The sequence below is a fragment of the Rhipicephalus microplus genome, chromosome 2 (assembly GCF_043290135.1).
Source record: "Rhipicephalus microplus isolate Deutch F79 chromosome 2, USDA_Rmic, whole genome shotgun sequence".
Taxonomy (NCBI): Eukaryota; Metazoa; Arthropoda; class Arachnida; order Ixodida; family Ixodidae; genus Rhipicephalus; species Rhipicephalus microplus.
In genome coordinates this window covers 294,246,222-294,258,474 of record NC_134701.1, presented here as the reverse complement: position 1 = coordinate 294,258,474, position 12,253 = coordinate 294,246,222, and the positions used below count along the sequence as shown (strand labels likewise).

At 47.2% G+C, this 12,253-nt stretch overlaps 1 protein-coding gene across 6 annotated transcripts in view; it reads right to left on the bottom strand.

Annotated features, from left to right (window-relative positions):
* The window catches only part of LOC119178251 (multidrug resistance-associated protein 1), a 303,221-nt gene that overhangs the window by 118,339 nt on the left and 172,629 nt on the right, over nucleotides 1-12,253 (bottom strand). For all 6 annotated transcript variants that reach the window (XM_037429456.2, XM_075882282.1, XM_075882283.1 and 3 more), the window contains exon 13: nucleotides 289-426. In XM_037429456.2, the coding sequence (XP_037285353.1) occupies nucleotides 289-426 (138 nt within the window). The remainder of the gene's footprint in view (nucleotides 1-288; nucleotides 427-12,253) is intronic.

Below are 12,253 nucleotides of genomic sequence, written 5' to 3'. Positions count from 1 at the left end.
CCTCACTAATTTACTTATTTATTTATTCAATACTGTGGGCCTTTTCAGGCCCGTAGAGGAGACGGCATGTGAAGTAAATAAGACTTCATATTGGGAAACAGAGAAAGTTTTTTTCTAACAAGACGAAATCCTCTGCTCTAAAGACATTTTTTATCTTTTTTCACGAAACTTTTTCAGTTGATCTAGTTGTGCATGTCACTATATTATTTCCCTTCTCACTCCATACCAGTGAAGACGTTTCTTAATGTCTTAACTAATGCCTAACAAGGGCCAGCTAGTGACACATACCAAGTATGGAGCACAGGTCCACAAGAAACCAAACACAGAGTCAAGCAGCGAGAACTTTCTCAGGTAGGACACCTCTTGAAGCCTCGTCTGTTGTACTCGCTCCATGAAGGGTACCTCCCATCCACTCAATTTCAGCACCTGGAACAAGGAAACATTATTTTACTAGCTGTAAGTGTAGCAATAACTGCTGTTATGAAGTGCAGCCTGCCACAAGGGCTAGAACAGACAAATTCAACATTCCCGAACTAATTGCAAAGTGTTTGCCATACAACTAGCCCTTGTAGATACAATACTAAACATTATTGCTAAACTAAGTGCATCTAAGAAAATAAATAGTAGAACATGAGCAACGTTAAGACCATGCTCTAAAAATGACAGGGGGTAATTTCAACAGGAGGACGAGTGAGTGAAAGAAAACACCGATCCATTGTGGGAAAATGCAATATATACACACACGCCATGCTCACGATAAAAAAAAAATAGCACTTCGCACTGGTGGTACAAGGCTGGACTAATAACAGAACTTGAGGCGGACATATATTATTACCAAGGTTTTGATGAGCATGGTCTTAGTTAGCATGGTGCAAAAGATCTCCATTCCTTTCTCTCTCGGTCCATTCTTTTCTTTCTCTGCTTTCTCTTCCATCTATGTGTTCTGCTCTGCTCTTTTGTTTTCATGAGAAGTCACACGCATCGAAGAAATGCCTCCATGAATCTGCTGACCAGAAGCCTTCTTAACCGCCAAATTACTCAAGATTACTCGAATCCACCTCGATTGTATCATCAAGGTTTTACTGTGTTGCACTATCAACAAGACTGGCTCAATTAAGTAATCAATGGACTGAGCAAACACACCAAACCCCATAAAAGAAGACAAAGAAAGCTTTACATAAGGAGTGTAATTCTACACTTGACAGTCATTGCACCAAAAAATATGGATATAGCTTGTTATTTTGCTGCATAATGAATTGTTTCCCAAACATCCAGGATCACACTGTCCCCTGGTGGCAAAGTTCAATGATAGAGCGTGCCAGCCCCCTTACAGTGAATTATAGTCTTCAGCCTGCAGCAGAAGGAAAAAGAAATGGGCCTGCTATCTCAATATTGTTGAATAAACAGGTCATTGACCAATGTCAAAACAAAACAAGAATGACATTTTTGGATTCGCACAGATCCCTTGTTCACAACGGCATGACGGCTGAGCAACAGGCTCTTGTGTAGCATTGAGCGCATGATGTAAAGTTTGGGAGGACACATGGTTTAGTGTGTCATACGATCTATTGATTGTGTGTTGTCTGAATGATCAGCGATTTGAGGTTGAGTAGCGTCAAATTCTTCTCTATAGCCATGATGGGTGCGTTGTATCAGTTTATCTTGTGGCCTGTCTTTTCGACATGCTCTGTGAGTGCGGTTGTCACTATGTGACAACCACATTCACGGGCTCACACAGCGTGCACTCACAGAGCATGCAAGGATTCTAATCATAATATGCAAATGCTATGAAAATCCTGCACAGACATTCTTTTCGAAAGTTTGTGCAGTTACGTGTATGTAAAGTATCACCTTCGAGATTGGAGTTTGGGAAATAGATGGAGGTGTGTGCAAAGCACAGACACTGACCAATTACAAATTCTTTCTTAAGAAATCGAGAAAGCAATCATGACAGGTGCTACTTCATAGGATATACAGGAACCCTTTCCAATATTGGAACACGACTATAGCTGTGGTAAGCCCTAAATCAATCTTAAACAGAAAAATGCATGCCCTGAAAACGCCCTTTCAGCAACTAATGATATAAACTGCCAACTTGTCATGTCTTGATTTTCTAAGCATGATAACAGGACATTAGCATGATTTTGAAGAAATCGTAAAGCTTGCACACTAATTGGCAAGCTGAAATAGCTAGAAAATTCTGCTAACGTGTGTCATGTTCAAATACATGACAGTAGCAGACTATATTACAAGTGGCGCACCTTCATCTAAGCCCTTTGGCCAGCAATTGCTAGGGGGTCACACGAGTTTCGAAAACGGTCTATTCTATAGCAAAAGGAGCCAGTCACATGTGGTGAGACTCGCTGACATTTAAAACACTAACTGTATTTGTTGTGTATTTTAGAAAAACTTCTTGCTGGGCGAGTGGGTGCGCATTTGTGACAGAGATCGTTGCGCATTCGATTGGACAAACATCGAAGAGAAAAGACAGAGACATGGTCAAATTGAAGGTGCTTCTAAACAATAGAAAAAGAAAGAAAAAAAAAGCCAAAGGAACTTCAACCTGTTTTTTATCATTGTATGCTGTTACCAGTGGAAGCAATGCAAGCAGCATCTGTAGCAAATACCTTCGAATGCCATTCAAATGATTGGAAAGCCTATTACTGCAGTCACACACACACAAAAAAAAACGGTGTGAGAATGGGCTAGTTAATATTTGTGGTAACCGCGATACTCATCGTAGTCGAGATCACCGCAGGTTCAGGCTTAGCGAGCCACAGGGCTGTATATACTGTCGCCTGCTCACGAATGGCACACCACTCTGCACGCCCTCAACCATCCAAGTGTCAAGCACAACACAGCAAAACACCCAACGTTTGATCAACAACAGACACAAACACTTTATTGCCATTGGTGGTACCCCAACACACAATACAACATTTGCTTCCAAGACGGGGAGAACAAAAAAACTCCCACACGCGGACGTACACCAAAAGGCAGAGCCACAAGCATGTCGCAGCTGGAAATGGTGAGCTTTGACAAGCAGCTTGAGAAAAATCATTAGTGGCGCAGCCTGAGGACAAATACATATCAGCTCAAAACATGTGATCCACCCAACCGCATACACCGGTTCTTGCCCTTGGTGTGAAGGACAGCCAACACTTGCTCACATTCCATGGAAATGTGGGTTAAGGCGGCCCAAAATTAACACCTTGCTCGCCAGCAAAGAAAAGGAGGCCCAAGTGGCTCTCCTTGGCCAGGTACGGCGGGCTGCTGAGGCCAGTGGAGCCCTGGACTGGGGCTTAATTCTTTTTTTTTTTCTGTAATAAACGCTTTTCTATTCCTTCCCTTGCAACTATGCTGCGCACTCCCCGAATGACCACTGCGCCTAGTTGCGAGAGCTAGGGTAAATCTCGTCCTTGTAGGCCTCTGGCAAGTGCAGCTGTATAGTACAACCGCGCACAAGCACTAGGCACCGCTGTTTGGATTAGCGTACGAAACCAGAGCTAGCACAAAGGTAAATGCGGTCGTCGGAAATACCGAGGCATCCAGGCAGGCTACAGTCCAACGATTCTCAAGGAGGGTGCAGATGCTTACCGTGCGCTGCCCGAGGAGGGAGAGGATGCATCTCCGGTGCACACGACTCAGTTTTCGCCGACTCTTGTAGCCCAAGACCATGCACTGCACAACTACGAGAACTAGCGCAGCACCATCGATACCACGCACCGTCACGAGAGCATTGCAGAAGGCAACCGAATGGCAGTTGTGGGAATTGGGGCTACCCCGCAACCATTGTGCGGGCTTTGTCGCCATTCTCATGTCCTAACATGACTCTCCCGTTCTCTGCGGTCCGTCAGCGCTGGGGGAGCGGGAGTGGCATTGACCCCTCTCACCTGGATGTCAACCGTGATGGCAATTGCTGGCAATGTGTCCCAGCCAGTTGCACAAGAAACATCGCTGGTGTGCCCTGAAGTTGCTCCTTGGAACCTGCCCTCCAATCTCACCTTCCACTGCCATAGCGCTTTTACCGACCCCCTTTCCAAGATTTCTCAGTCCTTGGGCCTCCATGAATTGGTAGGCCTGCCTTGCAAATTTCCTCTACTATGCCCACTTTTCTTCCTTTCAAGAATATGGCCAACTTGCTACGGAAACTATCGAGGAATCATTCTCCCGCTACCTCGTCGGAAACGCCTATGTATGTTCTTTCAGTGTCCGGCAATTCCATCCATCTGTCAAATTAGTTCGACAATTAGCAGACAAACTGTTTGCCAGTCTCTGAATTCTCAGGCTTGCACGACCAGAATTTTTCACAAGAACCTTCGGCAGTTAGCCAGAATCTTTCTAATAAAGTTTTCTTTACCAGATCGTAGTCTAATGAGTCTTAGGCAGGCAATCAGCCAAACACACTAAACACCTCTCCCACTAGACACAAACTCAAGATATAGGCCCACTCGCTCTTCTCCCATCCTTGCCCTACTGTAATCCTCTCAAAAAGATGCAAACAGGCATCCAAATCGTTCGTTCGCTCATCAAAAGGTGCCATCAGGCCTGGGAGTAGGCGAGCTGGCCAATGCCGACGTGAAAGTACTCGCAGCACTGGCGTCGTTGCACAAAACAGCATTTATTTCTGCAAGCCTCAACTTGAGCTGCAGGATCTCTTTTTCGCACTCGTGCTGTTCGAGCATCCAATAGGGCTTTTCGCCCGCTCCGTTTCGTTCCCTCTGGTACACGGTTTCACATTCCTTGCGCTCCCCCTCGCATCCATTTTCTTCAACCACTAGCCACCGTTCGGATTCTTTCTGGGCGTTCTCGAAGAACTTAGGCATCTCCTCTTTAGTCATCCCCAAGTCTTTGGCCACGGTCGTCAACTTCTCACAACCCATCCTGACCCCCGATGATAATGTGACTGGGTAAAGAAGACGAAAAAAATCCTGGCACAGGCTCACCAATTACTGTCACTAATTTTATCACGGGAACGCTTGTGAAGGATGGATTTGAGAGAAGCGCGAGACGGGCGTGGCAAAAGAAACATGCTTCATATACTGAACGAACAAAACCAATGCACTGAATTCATGTTAAAGCACTCAATAACACTCAATAACTCATTAACAATCAATAACTCAATGACAACTCAATAAGAATCAATAACTCAATGACAATCCCCATACATGGTCAAACACAAACTGTCTGTACCTCAGTCTAAATCCATTACTAGACCTAGCCGCTAACCCTACCCAGTGAACAACTGATATCTTGTCGACATAGAAATAAGATCCAATGTCTACGTCTATCGATAACATCTAAACGACATCCCCATATTGTGCCACCTTACATCTAAACAACATCCCCATACTGTGCCACCTTACAGTCTAGAGAGCCTCCGTATTATTAACGCCGCATGCACTTCTCTTTTAAACAAAAACTAGACAGTGCAAATGACGTCGCATATACGTGCTCTCAGCAATAAATGCATCGCAAAACTTTGTCTTCCCAAACCACTTTATTTGACATATAGAATGATAAATTGCACGTAATATCTAAAAAGTGCTCGACCATAAATGGGCATGTAACATTCTAACGTGCATGATGCATACACTTACATGGACGAGGAGATAAAGCAAGCGAACTACCATAGAATTAACATGCATGGCGTTAGTGCTGCCGTACATGATATCCCAAAGTCATGCAGCCCGAAGGTGTTTGCAAGTGTGAAGCACTTTCAGGGCCTGAGCTGTCATCACTTGTCGTAACGCAAGAAAAACCACATAAAGATAGAAAAGATGAAGCAAGTGAGAAATAGATAGAAAAAGAAGAAATAGGAAGAAAAATACAAAGGACAAGAGAAATAGATTAAAAAGTAGAGGAGAAATACAGGCAGAAAAAACTGAGAAAGAAAAAAAGAAATTGAGGAAGAAAAGAAGCTCAAGAGAAACAAAGCAGACTTATTCCCAGCCTCGAACTTACTTCCAGCTTGCTGCATGTATAGTTTTGTGTGCTACAGACCTGCGCTCCCACTGCAGTCTGGCTCTTAGCTGGTGTGCTATACTTACAGAAAGCGTCAACACCATGACGCAGGCCATAAATTTGTCATCTGACAGCAAGCCAGCCAGCCTCGCTGCGTTGGTCTAGCGTTTAAAATACTCGGTTGCTGACCCGCAGGTCGCGGATTCGAATCCTGGCTGCGGCGGCTGCATTTTCGATAGAGATGAAAATGCTGTAGGCCCATGTGCTCAGATTTGGGTGCGTGTTAAAAAACCCCAAGTGGTCAAAATGTTCAAAGCCCTCCACTACGGCGCCTCTCATGTGGTGGCTTTGGAATGTTAAACCCCACATATCAATCAATCGAGCAATCTGTCTGTCTGTCCGTTTGTCTGTGGAGATACCGTGCTGGCTACGCTGGAGGGACGGACTGCCCTAGACAATAAGGAGCTTCGCCCCTAAAAAATGCGTGCCACAGCCAGAGGAGCGTCGCTGATTAGACATGGCAGTTGAGCTGAGGTCGTCAATCCGGTCAGCATCATGCCTTTGATGCTTTCTATAAAGAACAGCTGAGCGACAATGAGCAAAACTGCCATGAGACCGCAGGTCTAGCACACCAACTATATGCAGTAAGTGTGCGAAGTGCATGAAAAACCTTTTATTTACAAAATGCCAATGCCTATGTATATCTATCTATTGAAGGTCCATTCAGTGAACATGTGCAACGTACTTGCAGCCTTACTCTGCTGAGCTTTTCATAGCTGCAGGTACATCTAATCTTCGTAATTTGGATTTATATGGATATTTGAAAGACATTTACAATGTCCACGAGAAACATACCATGGATGTGTACACAATATTTGTAGTTCACTAGGTGGGCCAATATGGTGTCTCAACAATGGAATGTCTTTACAGTTCGTCGCGTTGCCATGTCGACTCGTTGTTCTTGGTTGTGTCGACGCTTAGTTGAGTCCTCCGTTGATGTTCTCCGTGAGTTCCTACCATCGAGGTCCTTTTCCGCTGACTGCACCACTCTTCCTCATCGCCGGTGTCTCTCTGTCGTCGGTCTTCGCTGGGCTAAGCTTAGCTCATCAAGAACTTTCCTGCTGACGTGTTCACTCTGCTGACAGGTGTGGGCTGCTACCGTCCTGGCACGAAATGGGGTAGATAGCTGCAAGTCCACGAGGAACTGCTGGGTAAGGGTGCGGCAAGTCAAGGCAGCCTCACTAGGGAACTCTGAGGTCAACGGCCGCTTCCCGAGCTTCTCACGCCGACATCCTTCAGAACCGGGTGGCTATGCTGCTCCCGTCGCTGTAGCAACGCTGTTTTCCTACGTGTTTGCAGCTCCGAGCCCCAACGTACAATGCCAGCTCATTCTCTGGGATTTTTCATCATGGCTCGAGTTGCGCGACGCGCGCGCCTTCCCTGTGCAGTTGCCATCTGACACTGCCCAGGAGCCGCTTGATAGCGCCTCTGACTGGCGTTTGCCACTGTAGTATAGCCGGGGAGAAGGAGAGCGCAAATGCTGCTCAATGGTGCAGTAGAGCGGAGAAGCTTAACTCATCGGATCCCGAAGTAGTTGCCCGGCAAAATAAATATTTGTAACAGTGTCAACACTGCCATGTCAAAGTCCGACAGGATTCAGCACATCCTCAAAGGGATGAATGATGGCGCATTCCAGATGCTCCTGGCCCGTAATCCTACCACCGTTGCGGAACTCGTCACCTTGTGTCAAAGTTTTGACGAGTTTATGAAGCAGCGCGCCCTGACTCGACCTTTTTCCTCGCATGCCGACTCGCTCTCTAGCCTTACTTCCGTTCCCTAGCACTCACCGTCCCTGCAAGAGATTAAGGACTTTGTGTGCAATGAAGTTGCTCGGCAACTGTCCTTGATTCTCTTCGTGCAGCAGCCATCATACTCTCGTCTGCCCCCACTGTTCAGCAATGTTAGGGACAAAAAGGTCACTCAGGCCGTCCCTGTCGCTCCCCACCAGCAGCCTGTGGCCACGCCTGTTTCTTATGCGCCGGCTATGCAGCCCGTAACTGCACCTCTTACATACGCCCAGGTGGTACGCAGGCCCCGCCAGCAGCATTTTCTACTCATGCATCCACCTGCTCCTCACTCCGCCCCTCTTTCGACTGCATGGGCCACACTGCAAGTCAGCGATTCTTGGGGCACTCTGACAATCGCCCGATTTGCTACACCAACAGTACTCCAGGACACGTCTGATATTGTCCCCGTCGCTTCAAACCATTCCATGATGCTACCCGGCCGTTCCCATACGACCAACAGCCCATGCACCCACATGCTTCTTATACATCACCGCAGTATGACTACACTGACCTTCTCGAGTCTCAGTTGCCTCAGTCCTCATCTCAGTCTCACTCTCCCCACTCCCCATCTCCTCGCAGGCGATCACCTTCCCCAATGCGTGGCCGGCCCGAACCCTCAAACTGGGAAAACTAAACGCCGCAGTTCCAGAGGCAAGAACTGCCCTGTCATCGAAATGCCCAAGTCCTCGCACATGACCTGCTAACATTGTCACCATATCTGTCGATGATGTTTCTACATTTGCCCTCATCGACAATGGTGCCGCCGTTTCAGTTATAGCCACCAAGCTCTGTCGCTCCCTATGCAAAGTGACCACACCACTCTCTGGACTATCGCTTCACACCGCTACCGCCCAGCCAGATAGACCTCTCGGCGCCTGCACTGCCCGCATATTCATCAAAGGCTATATGCATGTCGTAGAATTTACCATCCTGTCAGTGTGCTCGCATGATGTTATTCTCAGGTGGGACTTTCTGTCACATCATAATGCCATCATTGACTGTGCACGTGCTGAAGATCAATTTTCGTCCCTGTCTTGACAAACCATTGCATGAAGCTCTTGATAGGCTGCTTAAACTCGTGCGTGAGGACACCAACATTCCGCCAGCCTCCTCTCTTGCAGTCGTCTGTTTCTTATGATGACCTTGATGACACTATGGAGTTGTTTACACCTTCCAACATTTTCATGAGCTGCAGAGCCGTTCCTCTGCCTTTTGCTACACTTCATGTCACTGCTGGCCAAAGTAATATTTTTGTCCACAACCAACTTTTCACACCTCCCCTACTTATCGGCAAACGTCTCCGTCGTGTGGAGCACCTTGAATCTTATTTTTTCTTTAACATGCCAGATGAATTGTGTCGTAGCGACTCAACCGAACTTTATGCCCTTTCACCATTTGAATGCTCGTCGAGTGACATCTTCTTGAGTTCCATCCTCAATACCCTAAGTGCTACAGAACACGCCGAGCTTCTCAGCACTTCGCGAATTCATTCGACGTTTCTCAGCCGCAATTGGGTCGCATTACAGAAGTGCACCACTACATTGACACCTGTTTACACCAGCCTCTGCGTCAAAGATCATACCGCGTCTCTGCAACGGAACGTTCTGGCTACTGGCAGGTTCCCATGGCGGAGGCTGATCGCCAAAAAACTGTGTTTATTACATCAGATGGCCTGCATGAATTTAACGTAATGCCTTTTGAGCTTTACAATAATCCTGCCACGTTTGAACGACTCATGGCCAACACAATGCATGGACTCAAGTGGTCTGTGTGTCTATGCTAACTCGACGACATTGTCTTCTCTCTTGATTTTTCTACTCACATGCATCGGCTCCGACTAGATCTGGCATGTATAACTGACACTGGGCTCCAACTGAACCTCAAAAAGTGCCACTTCAACACGCGACAGCTGTCCATCTTAGAGCACATGCACATCATGTCCAAGCATGATGTTCTACCCGATCCTGCAAAACTTCGTGCAGCCACTGAGTTCCGAAAACCTGCTACGCTCAAAGAACTGCCCAGTTTTGTCGCACTATGCTCTTTCTTCCTGTGCTTCGTTAGAAGTTTCGCATCGATCATGTCACCACTGACCAACCTCCTACACGGTTACGAAAAAATTTCCTTCTAGTCTCCTGACAGCGGCGTCGCGTTTCCCATGCTCCGTCATCTGTTCACATCTCCTCTTATTTTTTGGCATTTCGACTCAACAGCTGCAACAGAAGTTCACACAGATCCTACCGGGGCTGGTCTTGGTGCTGTCCTCGACCAACGTAAGCCTGACTACTTCGAATACGCCGTCGCTTATGCGAGTCGCACGCTCACTAAAGCTGCGGCCAATTACAGCGCCACTGAAAAGGAGTGCTTAGCTCTAGTGTAGGCGCTTTGCAAGTTTCGCCCTTATTTGTGCAGTCGCCAGTTCGATCTGGTAACGGATCCCCATCCACTCCGTTGGCTCGCCCCATTAAAATACCCTTCTGGCAGCCTGGCCCGCCGGGCACTGTGAATCCAGGAGTATGACATTCGGGTCATCTATCGCAGTGAATGCAAGCACTCTGACGCAGATGCCCTGTCCCGTTTGCCCTTATCTCCCGACTCGGCCTACGGAACCAATGGCACCAACTCCGTCACATCTCTTGACCTTGACTGCTTTGCCAGAGAACAACACCAGGACCTATGGATCGCTTCCCTTTCTGACTGTCTCTCCGGCTAGTCGACCACAGCACTGTATGACGATCTCTCCGGCGTCAAGCTACGAATTTCGCCATTCATGATCGGCTGCTACACCGATGCAACTACGCCCCTGAAGGTCATAAGCGGCTCTTGGTTGTCCCCAGCAGCTTGCGATCACAAATATATGCCACCTTCCACGAGAATCCGCAATGTGGCCGTGCCAGAGTTTTCAAAACTTATGAACGCATTCGCCATCGCTTCTACTGGCGTGGAATGTATAATTTTGTTCGCAAGTTTGTTATGTCCTGCCCTGATTGTCAACGTCCTAAATCGATGCCTTTCCACTCCCCCGGTGCACTTCAGCTGCTTCCATACCCCGCCAAACCTTTCGCTAGGGTCGGAATAGGTCTATATAGCCCACCACCGATAACATTAGATGGCAATTGGTAGATCATAGTCGCTGTGGACCATTTAACATGCTATGCTGAAATCGCCGCCCTTCCAAGTGCCACGGCGGAGGACGTGGCGTCTTTCATCCTCTGTCACTTTATACTTCGACATGGTGCTTCGAGAACTACTCAGTGACCGAGGCCCAGCCTTTCTATCAGAAGTCGTCGCAGCTCTACTTTCCGAATGCCACGTTGTTCATCGCAAGACCAGGGAATACCACCCACAAACTAACGGGCTCACAGGGAGATTCAACCGCAATTGTTGGCGATATGCTCCTGATGTAGTGGCATCTGATCATGCTATAACTGGGACCGCATTCTTTTATTCATCATGTTCGCATACAACACCATGACAGAGTCTACCATCAGATTTTCACTTTTATTCCTCCTCTATGGACGCGAACCTTCCCCCACTATCGACACTCTCTTTCTATACTGTCCTGACGCATCCGAATGCCCAACTGTGTCCGAAGCTGCCCGACAAGTAGAAGAGTGCGGCGAACTCGCGTGCACCTTCACGTCACAAGAACAGCACCAGAAGGAACACGATGCCGACTCTCAATGAAGCCACAGCTATTCCCCGGATCTTTTGTATGGGTGGCTGTACCTTACCAAACCCCTGGCCTCTCCTCAAAACTCGTCCCAATGTACAAGGGCCCTTACTGCATTTTGGAGAAAACCTCCCCGGTGAATTTTCTGATTGAGCCAGTTTGCCCATCTGATGACATTGTTCACATGACATGGTTGACATCTGATGACATGAGATTGTCCACGTGGCAAGCCTCAAGCCATACCATAGCCCTCTGCCTCCAGACCCTTAGGTCGCCAGGATTGCTCTTTTCAGTGGGGGCAAATTGTGATGAAGAAGATGCATCGTTGGCAAGCAGCATCGCCAACGTTTGGGTACTGGGTTCCTGGCTCGTCTCGCTCGCCTCACGCTGATCATTGCCAGCATCTTCCTGAACACTACTTTGTTCCAATTGCATTTTGTTCATGAAACCGCCGTCGCAGCACACGTCAATAAACCCTTTTTCAATTAGTCTTTCAGGAGTCGAGCTGCGCACATCAGAATAGATTGCGCTTTCCCTAAAATAAACATGCACTGGTTCTATATTATTTTGTGTTTGATCTTTTTTTTTTTCATTTATTAGAGCCTAACGTGATCGCGAATGTATACATAGCACAGGTAGGCGACTCGCTAATTGTGCAACACTTTAACTACATAGACTTTTCAAAATAACAAATGATTTTTTAGCGGTCCCTTGAGATTCGTAGGATCGAGATTTCATTGTATATGGCTCCACTGGTTGCTTCTGATGA